Consider the following 14,126-nt stretch of genomic DNA (forward strand, 5'->3'; position numbering starts at 1 on the left):
TATCATTACCCCAAGCAGTGATGATAACCCATTTTGGTCAGTGTGAGTAGGCAGACAACTTTATTTCCAATTAGTCACAGAAACCCTTTTTATGTCTGTTTAACCAAAACAAACGAATTCCTTAGTGGGATAAGCTCTTAGAACATGAAGACCATGCTCTCCTACTAGTGATATTTATGTTACTCTCTAATGTGCAAAGAGGGTGAAAAAAAGAAAGAAGCAGAGTTATTTGTTCCTTTCCCCCATACTAACTGCGTTTCAGACAAAGTGGAAAGTTAATTTCTGGTGCCCACCTTGCTATACATTTTTCCATTTGTACCTTACTCACAATAACCTTGTGACTAAGTGAGGATCCTGCTTTAAACATGAAGAGATGGGTTTGCCAGGGCTCTGTGACTAGCCCATGGTGCCATGGACAAAAGGGGCAGAAGTGGGACTCAGAGCAGCATTTTTGACCCCAGGCCCAGCAGGACTGGTTTTTCCTCTGCTAAGAGGATGGCAGTGGGAGCGTTGTCTCTCAGAAGACACACAGATAGTGCCAGGGCCTGCTTTCCAGGTGGCACTGGCTCACAATTGGACTTAGATTTTTCCTTTAGTCTTCCGTCGCATTTTTTTTCTTCTTCCATGGGTTTGTAGTGCGGGGATTGGGGGTCTAGGTGTGTGGAAGGAGGAAAGTTGGGGGCACCAAGGGAAGTCTTTCTGTATCTGTCTGACTAATGGTGTGAGTGCAGCAAGAATATGGCAGAGAATCAGTGTGAAAGCTGCGTCAACTCTACTAGACCATTTGAGCACAAAAGGTGATCTCAGAGAGTTCATTCTCTCTGACTTGTTCCAGAGATTAGTTTGATAACTCTCCCTCCCCTGGGGATCGTACATTCGAGCGTGATGTTGAATTTCTCTGTGTGATGGGGGAAGCCTTTGCTGGAGTCTTTGTTCCCATGACAGCCCTTTGAAACTTTGATAGCCAATCAAAGAGGAATGATTTATGAAAGTGGTCATTTTTTCCCATTCACTGCATGTGATTGAAAACCTTTGTGCCAGTCCAAATCAGAGAGTTCATGTGGCTTCAAGGCTTTGAAACCTGCACTATGAAGGCAGAATCAACTTTCCAATTGGCCAGAAAGTGCCCTCTTGACCTCAGCCTAGCAGTGTGAGCATTTAGTAGCAGAGAGTCTGCTTCGGCGACCTTCCAAAATCTTCTGGTAGTCCAATACCAGAGAACCACTTCTCAGGTTTTGAAACACTTACCTCCTTGCCTTGCGTTTCTGAGATTACTTTCCTGCTGTGTTATAGCAACTAAAGGGAGTGGAATGTAGCCCAGAGCTCTGAAGTTGCACTTGCATGGCGGAAGGTTATGAGAAACCCAAGGGTTTAGGTTTGCAGTAACCAATTCATACTAACCGTCAGAGCGTGGTACTTACTCTGCACCTTGATTCCCAAAGCACCCTCATGCCTTATCATCTCATAATTTTGCCCTCATGTCATTCTTGTGATATACTGAGGATGGAGAGACAGGGGAGGAGGAGAGGCGAATTGCCATGTCTCAGATTCTCAGCAAATTATTCGAAATCTGGGTTCTGATTTGGGGTCACCTGGCCTCCCTCTCCTGGTAATACATGAGTTGCTGGCCACTTCAGATGAGGGAGGTCTGCACAGTGGGGAAAGTGAATGGCAACAGGTAGAAGTGGCCACTGGAGGCTGTCTGCCTGCACCAGGCTTAGTGAGGGGTTCTGGTGTCTCCCACTGGTGCTGGTGATTAGTCAGATTGGACCACAAAGTAATGAGCAATTGCATAACTGTGGGTGCTGGGTTTCATTTCATTTTCTCCCTCTTCACTCATCACCTGTATGATGGTTTTCGTGTGCACGTTTTTTTCCAAACTAACTGTTTGGTTTCAGCAACAGACTGCAGGTCTTGGCCAAGTCCCCTCCATGACGGTCCCATTTCCCCTTGGCTTTGTTTTGGTGTCTTCTACATGTAAACCAACACACTGACAGAAAGATTGGTGTTTTGTGTTTGTGTGTGTGTTGGGGGCGAGATGCGAGAAAAATCATCAAAAACATGAACATTTGGTATTTTCAAATAACCCTTCTCTCGGGCTGTTCTTTCCTGGCAGGAGGACAGTGCCGATTTGAAGTGCCAGCTTCAGTTTGCCAAAGAGGAAGGTTCCCTGATGCGTAAAAAGATGGCCAAGCTGGGGAGGGAGAAGGATGAGCTGGAGCAGGAGCTCCAGAAGTACAAGGCCCTGTATGGTGACGTGGACAGCCCCCTGCCCACAGGGGAAGCAGGTGGGCCACCCAGCACCAGGGAGGCCGAGCTGAAGTTGCGGCTGAAGTTGGTGGAGGAAGAAGCCAACATCCTGGGTCGGAAGATCGTGGAGTTGGAAGTGGAGAACCGAGGCCTCAAAGCAGAGATGGAGGACATGCGGGGCCAGTATGAGCGAGAGAGTTCAGGCCGGGACCACATCCCAAGCATTCCTACCTCACCCTTTGGGGACTCCCTGGAGTCCTCAACAGAGCTCCGCCGACACCTACAATTTGTGGAGGAGGAAGCGGAGCTGCTTCGAAGGTCCATATCTGAGATTGAAGACCACAACCGGCAGCTCACTCACGAGCTGAGCAAGTTCAAGTTTGAGCCTCTGCCGGAGCCCGGGTGGCTGGCGGACGGTGGGGGCAAAGGTGGGGTTCCCCTGCAGGAGGAGCTGAAGTCTGCCAGGCTGCAGATCAGCGAGCTGAGTGGGAAGGTGCTGAAGCTGCAGTATGAGAACCGGGTGCTGCTGTCCAATGTCCAGCGCTATGACCTGGCCGCCCACCTGGGCCTGCGTGCCCCAAGTCCCCGGGACAGCGATGCCGACAGCGACACGGGCAAAAAGGAGAGCGATGGGGAGGAAGGCCGCCAGCCCCAGCCCAAGCGGGAAGGCCCTATTGGTGGTGAGAGTGACTCGGAAGAGATATTCGAGAAGACATCGGGCTTCAGCAGTGGAAAGCCGTCAGAGGCCAGCGAGCCATGTCCGGCGGAGGTCCTGAGGGCTAGGGAAGACTCTGAGTGCTTGGTGAGCATAAAACATGAGGCTGAGCGGCTGGAGCGGACCATGGAGAGCCTCATCACGGACACCGATGCCTTTGTGGACAACGTGGCCTCACTGGGGCCTGGTGTCCAGGGGGAGGGAGGAAAGAAGGAGCCCCAGCTGCTGGGGGCCATCAATGCCAGGATGAAGGCTTTCAGGAAAGAGCTCCAGGACTTCCTGGAGCAGGTGAATCACATCGGAGATGGCCTGAGGGAGCGCCTGGAAGGCCTGTCCCCCTTGCCCCACCTCACGGAGTCTTCCAGCTTCCTCTCCACTGTGACCTCCGTGTCCCGGGACTCCCCCATCGGGAACCTGGGGAAGGAGCTGGTCCCAGACTTGCAGGTAAGGGGGCTCCTGGCTCTGCCTCCCTGCTCGGTTTTGCTCTTCCTCCTTCTTGCTGGCATTGCTGCACTTGAACTCATCGTGCTCACGGCTGCTTGGTTATGATTTCAAACCTGCTTTGTACTAAAGCCTCAAGTGACAACCAAATCCTTTCTATTGGTTGGGTTTCTTTTTTCCTTTTTTTTTTTTAAGTTCTCTTTTATTTCCTAGTTTCTTTTTCCTTTTTTCCTCTCTTATTTTTAACTGTCTGTTGCTTTTGGCTTAGAGGTCCTCCCTCATGACACAAGGCTAATCCCAATGGAAATGGTAGGGATCGACGCAGTCCATCCTTTCTTCTTTTTTGGTGTCTCAAACGACCAGCTATCCCGATGAAGAAGCAAAGAGGAGTTTAAAACAAAGTACAAACTCATTTCTCAGTCAGGATAATTAGCAGACTCGCTCAGGAGCGTTTGCAACTCTACTTGGGTTTATTGCCAAGGGGACACAGTACAGTTTGGAAAGGCCCTAGGCAGCCAGGCCCATCCTCTCCCACTGGCAGATGAGCCAGAATGGGGGAGAGGAGCACAGTGCTGAGAGAAGGATGGTGTGGATGGAAAATCTCGCTGCCGTCTTGCTCCCGCTGCCCTCCCCAAGCCGAGGGTGAGGGCAACGTGGAGTAGCTGTCCCAGGACTGCTTTCCTATTCATCGCCCTTGGGTGCATGACCCAGCTGCTGCCCTGGATTCTGGCTTTGGCTGCTCGACCACAAGCAAGGAAGGAGGAGCCTTGTTTCCGTATCCTTCATGGGTAGAGTGCTTACGGTTGCGTCTGTGACTCATGCATCCTCATTGCATGCGCCTCATCAGTGTTTGGCATTCTTCCCTCCCCTCTCTCTTTCTGCTTTTCAGATCTTTCAGCCCATTATTTTGCTCATCCTCATTTTGGTTCTATTCTCTTCACCCTCTTATGTCACTGTGTTTAAGTTGTTTTTTCTATTCATGCTTTTCTTCGTCTGGTAGTTATCTCAGTCATCTACCTTACCCATTTTTGTTTTCTTTATCCCTCCTCCCCACCTCTACCCTTGTCCTTTGTTTTTTATTTAAAATTAAAAACAAACAAACAAAAAACCAAATCCCTCCCGTGCACCTAACAGTCCAAACTGAGAGATCAGATGGAGTGGCAGCTGGGTCAGGAGCGAGGGGACAAGCGGGAGCAACTGCACCTCCGAGCCGCACGGGACCTGCACCGCCGAGCCGACGGGGATGCCAGGAGCTGCCAGCCGGGAGGCCAGAGCTGTTTCAATCTAGAGGTCAGCGCGCTGGCTGCTCCCACCGGCCACTTTCCCCCGCCTCTCCTTTTGATGTGTGTCTGGCTGTGTGACGTTTCCTACCTGGGTCCAAGGCCCTTAGGAAACATGGTAGGAAAATATGGTACCAGAGGCACTTAGCTAGAAGCAAAGCCCACTGCATGCAACTGGAACTAGAGAGTCTACACAGGGTGAATGCAGGGAACTGCTAGTACCCCATGTCAGACGGGCATCATCCTGGCTTCTTGTCAAATGGTAAAGAATGCAGGGGTAACACCAAGCACTGTTTTTGCTGGTCTGGAGGAAATGCCCTTCCCTGTGTGTCATGTGGCCTATCCTGTACGTGCTTGGTGACAGTGCTTCAGCCTTTGGGCAGAGTGAGGAGTGCACTCCTGACCTGGGGCTCTTCAGCAGTCTCTGTTGTTACCCTAGTAACCCCTTGTCAACAAAGCTCGTAGGCACCATAGATACTCTCCGTTGTATGAAACAGTTGTCAGCAGTCCTGCCAGAGAAAGCTCCTCCATCCAAGTAATTCCACCCAGGACAGAAAGACAGGTGTCACTGAGGAGTGAGTCCCTGACTCTGATACTGCTGGTCAAGGCAGGTTATTGCAGGGTTACAGCAATATATTCCACATTAGAAAATATCTGGATAAAGAATTTTAATGTATCAGTCCCAGTGGGGGTGTTACCATTCAGTTCCAAGGCTTCCCAGTGGCTCCCAAAGGGCAGGGTGAGGAATGGGGGCTCTCTCACACCTGGAAGCAAGCAGAAGCTCCCTCCACTAGAAAGTCAGGCATTTGACTAGGAAATGAAGTGCACAGAGATACTCGGGGTGAGCGGTGCTTGGGCCCTTCGGCTCAGCTTGCAGCGAATGCCTCAGTTAGGCTGCAGGTCAGAGGTGGGTGGGTGGGGCAGCTGGCTTACCAGACGTGAGTTCACGTATCTCCAGTCGGGCTTTTCCCTTGTCCTGTAAGAGAGTATGTCACATCTCTGCCCTTGTTAATTGGGCACACAGTAGCATGAAAACTGCCTCAAAGCCTAAGTAAAACAAAAACAGTTTTCAGGAACATCCTGTGTAGCCCCACTGTCTGTGTAGTGTGACAAGGAGAGGTTCCGCATGCTAAGGGCCAAGCACATGTCAGGGCCTAACTCCCAGAAGACAAGCAGAAGCCCAGCGTACTACGTGGGGCTGTTGCGGGCAGCCCACAGGGCAGCAGGATGGACAGGCCCCTCCCAGTCAGGAGCTTACAGTGCCCAGAATAAGCATTTATGATTTTTAAAAATGTTTTCTGAACACGGGTTTTGGACATGGAGTTGGACATATATGATAGCATATCGTCTTCAGTGTATTCTCATTCCAAAATTGCAGGTAAGATGTCCTTAGGTTTTATACCAGAATTAAAACATAGCACCACATATTTGGGTTTTCCCCAAATATGGATTTAGTGATTAGTGTGTCTTGTAACTCTGCAGAACTTTCACAGTAACCCCCTTTGATCAGCCCATGCCCCACACAGGGTCTTCGTATGAGAATGCTGGTTGCTTGGGCAGTAGCAAACTCATACTTATGTACATTTCAAATGCATTGAATGATCCATCTCCAGGGTGGAAACCTCAGGAAGACATGTTTCCAAGCATTCAGTTCACACTGTACCGCTAGCTACGTATAACAGGGCCATCATGCTGAGCTGGAATCAAGGCTGGCGTGGGCATCTGGGCCACTGGGCTCTAGTCCCACTGTGTCCATTACTAGCTCTGTTTCTCAGGCAAATGCCTTGTTTTCTTGTCTGTAAAACGGGAGTAAAAATACTCCCTGCCTGCCTCATGTACTTATATGTGGATGATTCTCAGATCCAATGGGCTGTTGATTGAAAAAGTGCACTAAAAAGTGCTAAATGCTTTGCAAACATCAAGTATGATTCATTAATAATAAAGAGAGAGAAATATGCCTCGCCATTGAAGACTACCAGGCGAGAGGGTGTGTCACAGCACCCTGGTCATGGTACCAGTTTTCTCTGCCTACTGTAGCCCTTTCTCATTTGTTACTGGCTGTTTCCTGGTCCTGTACCAGAAGCACAGTTCTGGCTGAACATGGCAGCCCTCTTCTCTTTGATATACTGTTGGAGGAGAACTGCAGCTCCCTTCCCATGTGCTCTGTCATTCAAGGCACGTCACACAGAACCTGTTTAGCTAAACTCTGATAAAGTGTTAACAGTAGGGCATTGATAAGTCTTCCTGTTGCTTGCCACATACATGCATGTATTGCATAGCTCCAGAAACCGGCAACAGTTTTAGAGAGAGAAAAATCCTTTGAATGCGCTAGGACAACAAACCTCCATGAGTTAGTTGGTGCCGTATGGCGACTTAGGATCATTGAACAATACAGCTCAGAATGGAAGGTCAGATCTTCAGACTGATTCCCTCATGTTGACCACTGCCCCCGTCCCCCCATCCCCATCCCCATTCCCGGGCCCAAACACTCCAACAAGAGCTTCACCTGCTGGGGGATGTTTCTAAACCTGTATCACTCAGGTGGACTAATTGGATGGCCAGCTATCTTGCCATGTTTTTTCTTGTGAACATCTGTCTGGTTTCCTTTAATTTTATATATTTTAATGAGAAACTTAAAACAAACCAAAAAAAAAAAAAAACACGTCATAGTGAAAGGCAAGGTCTAGGGAACATAATTTCCAAGAAGGGGAATCAGGAGCTAAATATCCTTTGTTGTGATTTTTGTATTCACAAAGGCATTACGCACAGAAGAGAAAACCCAATTACCTAGGCAAACACAGTATATTTAAAAATATTTTTAAAAGATAATACACATTCTAGGACTACTTTGATAGCTCCGTAGCTCTTCCTTTCTTTGAGAAGCTGAAGGTAGACCCTTGTAAAGTGTGGTTCTCTGGGGAGCTGCTCTGTCCCTTGGGTGGATGTCACCCTGACAGCTTAGTTTGGTCTTTGAATATTACATTGTGTTAAAGAATGGCACAGTGGACAGCTCTAGGGAGCAGAACTCCATTAAAAGCCTTTTAATGAAAGCATCTCCAAATTCATTGCTCACAACTGCTTTCCTATGAGGCTATATGGAGACAGCACACAAAGATCTATCTCGTCAGTTAGGGCAGCCCAACTGAGAAGCTGCTCCTGTTGAAGACGCTGCCGTAATTGGGGGAAAGGCAAACGACACTTTCATCTAGAATGAGGAAAAGACTGTAGCTGGATGTACTGTTGGCAGTTTTCTTGACTCCCTCTTACACTGCACTTGAAGTTTACAGTAATCACCTGTACAAGCCAACTACTACCATGCGCATAGGAACTTCCTTCAGCTCTTTGCCTTTGGTTCCTCAGGGCAGGCGGGGAGTGGGGGAGGGCCTGATAGGACACCTAGTATCAGCAGCTTAAAAGAAGAAAACAACTTTCTGAATTTCAGCTGAAGTTTTATAACAGAATCATTTCCTCAAGTTCCATCTGTGAAATGTCTTCCATGGTATTTGCCTAAGAGATTTTCATATTTAGGGAAAATGATAAGTTCTGTTTTGGAAGCTTTGGATATGTTGGCCAGGTTAAATAAACAGACTTCAGAAGGACAGTATTCCTGTTGCCTGTTCATCTCAGTAGATAATTAACAAGATTCTCATACCATGCACCAGGTTTTTCCCTGACTGTGCTCCCTACAGCTCCCAAAAAGTCTGCGGAGAGATTCCCATTTGTTAGGAGAGAGAATGTATAGAATATGTGGTTTGGAATGTGCAGGGCACCTTAAAAATAGTTCTGAATGAGAAGTAGCCAAGATGGGCACTGGTCAGATTTCAAATATAGATGAAACCAAGCCTGTACCCAGAGGATTGAGTTTCTGGGTCAGAAATCTCAAAGGGCTCTCTCCCCTAGCTCCCCCTTTATCCTTTAATCAACGAAGCACACGAAGCATTTGCAATCACTTATGCATCAGCTGTGACATACCAGCCATGATAAAATGATGTGGGATTTTATGTCAAGTATGTGTACACATGTGTTGACCTCATATACCACTTTTAGAAGACGCAGTAACAAAACTAGCCAGAACAAAATGGAACTCACCAGAATATGAAGTCATGAAGGATGTGGCCTTGCTAGGTGTTAGAGTGGCTATCATGAAAAGCATTCCTTTTTTTGTGGAATCAGGTAGTGCTGTTATCCTAAGTGTGGACAGTACTTATAAGCCACTTTCTCTGAAGATGTCCAGAAAATTAGAGAGTAAATTGGTATGAGACACAACCATGAGGGGAAAGCATGGGTGGTGCGTGTCAGGACATGAACAGGGAAGGTGCTTATGACGTCGAGATTAATAAGCCTCCACGGCCTCAGAATCAAGTAAGGATGGTATTTGTTTATTTGTTTAAACCAACTGCCTTCATAGGGACATCAAGATGAATTTGTTTGATATATAACCAGAATCTTAGGTAAGTGGGCAAAGAATGGCTTTAGAATCAAACTTTTGGGAACTTGGCAATGAAGGGAAATATTTACATTATGGAGGAAATCTGTGTGTTACATGAAAATGTTCTTCAGATGTACATCATCGTATGAGGTTGTGTGGCAGTAGGATAATTTTGGACAGAAACTTTTACCATAGCGTGTTTATATTTTGTTTTTGGAACACTGGAGTGATGGCATCCCGACTAGGAGCACTTAGCTGCCCATAATTTTAATATCCCATTAGTAAAAAGGGACAATACAGGAAAGTAAAAATTCTAATAGATGAGGAGGATCTAAAAGTTTCTGCTGTTGACCGCGTTCCACAGATGCCATGGCCGTCACTGTAGGCAAATCAGATGCCGCAGAAGGACACGCTCTTAGGGCTTCAAGGGTCCTCTCCTCTGTCCCTTCAAACGAGGCCTGAAGTACGAGGCTCATAGATGTGTTTAAAATAAAAATGGTTTATATAATTATTTATTAAGATTAAAATTGAACTATATAGTTTAGTATAATAAATATAAACTAAATTAATAGATCTTTGCTTTTCTTAAAAGATAAGTTTGATTAGGATGCCTGTTTTAACATCTAATTGGAGCTTTGGGGTAGTACCAAATATGTTAAAACATGGAGGATTTTTACATTTTAAATGTATAGAGCAGTGTGTAGCTGAGCAGCTTGGGTAACTTGAAAATATTACTATACAAAACACCTAAAGTGCCAGAAGGGAAGCCCCAGGAGGGCAGAGATTTGGGGCAGCTTTACTTCGACATCCCCAGTATAGTATCTAGCATGACAGGTGCTTGATAAAGATTTATTGAAGAAAATGCCGCCTAAAATATGTAATGTCCTTTTAAATGTATAGCTGAATTCCGAAGAAAGTTAGGAAAATCTTCAAGGGTTGGAATTGATTTCAGAATTGAAAACCAGAGCAGTATCTGTGGCCTTTAGGTAGGTGGGTTTTGGGGGAATAGTTGCCTGAATTAGTACCCTTGAGTCATGGGTTTTTTAATAGCTCCAAGAGGTCAGGAGACAGAGCCTTGGGCCGAACACAGGCAGGGAAAAAAATGAACCAGGACCCTCGAAGGGCTGCACATCGTGAAAGGCCAAACTGGAGAAACATCTGCCTACTGGGAGAGGGAGGCAACGGGGAAGCTTGCCCACTAGTGTGGAGTCTCCCCGAGTAACTGTAAGCACAGCCGGCCTTGCCAGGATCGGGCTTTGAACTGATGTCACCTGGAGGTCCAGGAATCCCAAAGGAAAGGAAATTTTATGTTCTCTGGCCGGCTTCTGCAAACAAAGCCCATCTGGAGGCACATTCTCAACCCAGGTCACATATGAGATCATACTAGCTAACTCCCCATCGAAGATGACCTCACAATGCAAAACTGCAAACACCCTAGCCAAAAGCACGCACCTGGAGCGGGAGTCAGCCAATGTCCAACAACAGGATTCAACGCTAAAGACCTTCACATTCTAGAATTATCAGAGGTGATAAAAATAATGTGTTCAAAACTATAAAAGGAAGCAAACAGTAGAAAAAGAGTAAGTCATTATCCTAAAGAACCACACATTAAACAATAAGATAGAACTTTTAGAAAGACAAATTAGTCATTGGAGTAAATTCAATGTGTAGAGAAATGCTTCTCTTCAAAGAGAACCCAAAACCCTGCCTAATCAATACAAAAGACGATAATAATAATAATAATCTCTAATAACCAGTAAATCAAAGAGGAATTATTAATGTTCTCAAGTTTCTTGAAAATAGGATGAGCTTAAATGTTTACTTCCAGAAACTTTATCCCAAAGTTGATGAATCCCCAGCATCTCTGATTTTTCTGTCTCCATCCTTTCTGTAAACTCTCTTGGTCATTATCCGTGCTAAGGGAAGTGAACTGCCCTTTTATTTTCTGTATTTCCTGTTCTTGGGGTATGATTTTCACTCATGACAACCCAGGTAACACCTGATTAGGAAGAGCAAACAATATCCTCAGTGAGAAATAACAGGTTAGTTAAAGCTAATCAGAATGAACTAGTGAAATGACACTGATTTTTATTGCAACAATCCACTCTTAATTCCTAGCTTTATAAATCTCCTGTCTTCAAGTAAAATAAATCAGTGGGTAAAATGTCATGCTTCAATTTTAATATGCCTGAGATTTTTTAATATAACAATGTTTCCATCTCTAAAAAAACACATTTCAAAAGTAGTAGCTCTGATTCCTTTATCATTGCCATTTGAACATTAAAGACATAAAAGATAGCCTCTACCAATAAAAAGAATTTTAAGATTCCTTTAAATGTTTTTAACCTAAAATGTAACGAGCAGATCTTTGTGCAATTCCTCTTAGGCACTGTGTGCAGTTGAGAGGCCCAAAACAATGTGTCTGTTAGTTGAAAGAGCCCCCACCCCAATCACACTGAGCATCCAGGGCAAGACTGCGGGAGAAAAGGAGGGAGGAAAAACTAATAAGAAAGCATATGAACTAATTAATTACACAACTTAGACATGTGTGAGCTGAGCAGTGAATCTAAGGCCCACTGTGTGTGAGGTGGTCATGCTTGACTCTGTCATAATCGCCAGCTCTGATCGGCCCCAGCGTTTTAAAAGACTGTCTAGAAGCTGCTGCGGTAGCAGACACCTCTGGTGTACCCTGGCTCCCTTCTCGGCCTGGCTTGTGGTTACTGTGGTGAGCAAAGTTCAGGTGACAGGCACCACTCACCTACCTGTCTCCTAGGTGGGAGGTGAAGGGCAGGCGGAGTTGTCCCTTCCAGACAATACAAGGGTGCAGGGCGAGAACCTCAGGGGAGGTGCCACAGAGTCACTCCACTGCTGCAGTGCCCGCACGTGCTGTGTCACTCCATGTGTGTCCCTGGCTTGTGCAGATGTCTGTCCTGCGTCTTCACCTCAGGCAGAGTTCTTGCATCCACTAAACCCCCTTCCTTTATCCCACTGATCAGCTCAGGGGCCCCCCTGTTTTATCTGAACAGAGTGTATCGATAGAGGAGCTACAGGGTCAGCTTGCACAGGCGACCAGACTGCATCAAGAGGAGACAGAGAAATTTACAAACAGGATCCGAAAGGTAAATATGTAACATGGATGTCAGCACAACCGGCTCTCTGACTGCAGAGTCCCTGGGGACACAGAGATGACAAGATGTGTTGTAAAAGAATGCTGTCTGTTGGGCACAGACTCCTGTTCTTCAGGGCTGGAGGGCATATGGAAAGGCCATCCAGTTGAGCTGCCCGCCGCAGAAATCTCATAAAGATAACTGCTTCCCTTTCTGCTCTAAAGCATGCTTTTCAATATTTATCATGTGGTCTCAGGAAGTTCTTCTTAATATCTAGTCTAAATTTCCCTGCAGCCAGAACCAGCAAAGTAACATAAAATAAAGGCCCTAAATGCAACTGGGGATGAAAGTGTGTCCAGCAACTTTTGTTGTCCAGCAGATTCGTAAGTTTTGTCAATGCCAGGTAAATTTTCTGATAGAAGCATCAACAACTCCTTCTAAATCATTGTCTTAAAACAAAAAATACCTGCCATTAACTGAGCTGTGGCCTTATTAGCTCTTCTTGCTATTTTAGAATAACTTGTTACTGGCTAATTATCTTTTATCTGTTAAATCCTTTCCCAGAGTGCCTAGTTGAAGGGATTTGAAGACACAGGCACTCATCACCACAGCCTCCCTGTGGACTGGGCAGTCCCTGCCACCCCGAATCTAATTAGGTTGTAAACAGATATCCAGGCTCAGAATTGCCCTTGCTGCTTTTTCCCCTCTTATAGTTGTTCTCGAAAGATACTTGTATCTTTAAAAAACAAAACCGAAAACCAGTTGATCTAGAATGGGACATCACAATGTTGTAAAATGCATGTCCTCTGTAAAATAAGGTATCCAAGAACTTAACACATAAGCCCCCATGTTGTCCGTGGTCACGCTCATCTAAATAGGTCAAACCTGGAGAAGGAAGCGCCTTCTGCACCTTGTAGCTTGGGTAGAGCAAAGCTGGATGCCAAGATCTCAATGTGCTCTGCTAACCTTTACCACTAGATGCCCTCCCCTTTTAAACATTTAATTTTTATGTCAAGTTTCACATATTATTGCAAAAGGAAAATAATTTCCTATCACTTAAAAGGTAAACTCCTAAGTAATATAACTTTCTTTTTTTTTGCGCTGAACCAAAAATCATGTTTGGAAGTCAGTTTATCCCTGGAGATGCTGATCGCAAAACAGCAGGGTCCCAGGTGTTTCCAGTACTTGGATTCAGGATAAAGGAGTGTGTTGAAGGGGCTCCCAGACCTTGATCAGAGATGATGAGATGTCATCCAGACTTATTCATAGGGGAAGGGAGGGTGTCCCCAAACACACCCCAGGGCATAGGATCAGCTCTGAGCCTAGGGAAGTGCTTGGAGCCCTGGAACAAGAAACAGCAAAGGCAGTGGAGGAGGAGAGATCAGAGGGTGTGAGTCAGGAAAGAGCATTTCCAGGAGGTGCAGATGAAAGGACTAAGAGAACATCCCCCTCCCCCAGTGCTGTGACTCCACCAACTAATTCTCTAGCACCTCTGGAGTATCTACCTGGAGTTCCTACCGTGAGCTAGGTGCTCTGCACAGCATCTCATGTTAGCTTCATTTTGCTGCTGAGGAAGCAGAAGCCTTCCCAGAGTCCATGGCCTAAGATGGCACTGCAAGTAAATTGCAAACACTGGATTTCTGGTATGCTAGGTGGCCCCCTTTCCTTACTCTGTCCCACTCCTGTGTCCACAGGGGAGAGAACCAATGGTGGGACTCTGAGGGCTGCTGAGATGGTGAATTAAATCACCACTATTAATGTTATTTCACCTTGAAGTGCAAACAAAATCTGGTATGAGGACAGTGACCAAGCAAATCAATGCACAGACCCGGATTGCTTCCCAGAGCTGGCTCTTACTCTTCACTGGCTGTTAGCACATCAGTCGTGTTGCAGCGTCCACCTCA

The 14,126-nt window shown here is 46.1% G+C and overlaps 1 protein-coding gene across 9 annotated transcripts in view; it reads left to right on the plus strand.

The window, feature by feature from the left end:
- MTCL1 (microtubule crosslinking factor 1) overlaps positions 1-14,126 on the plus strand; it is a 123,698-nt gene that overhangs the window by 73,706 nt on the left and 35,866 nt on the right. For 5 of the 9 annotated variants that reach the window (XM_074340351.1, XM_074340352.1, XM_019712598.2 and 2 more), the window contains 3 exons: positions 2,117-3,409; positions 4,541-4,696; positions 12,112-12,234. In XM_074340351.1, coding sequence (XP_074196452.1) covers positions 2,117-3,409; positions 4,541-4,696; positions 12,112-12,234 — 1,572 coding nt within the window. The remainder of the gene's footprint in view (positions 1-2,116; positions 3,410-4,540; positions 4,697-12,111; positions 12,235-14,126) is intronic. The other 4 variants (XM_074340355.1, XM_019712599.2, XM_019712601.2 and 1 more) reach the window with 2 other exon arrangements.

The sequence above is a fragment of the Rhinolophus sinicus genome, linkage group LG09 (genome assembly GCF_036562045.2).
Source record: "Rhinolophus sinicus isolate RSC01 linkage group LG09, ASM3656204v1, whole genome shotgun sequence".
Taxonomy (NCBI): Eukaryota; Metazoa; Chordata; class Mammalia; order Chiroptera; family Rhinolophidae; genus Rhinolophus; species Rhinolophus sinicus.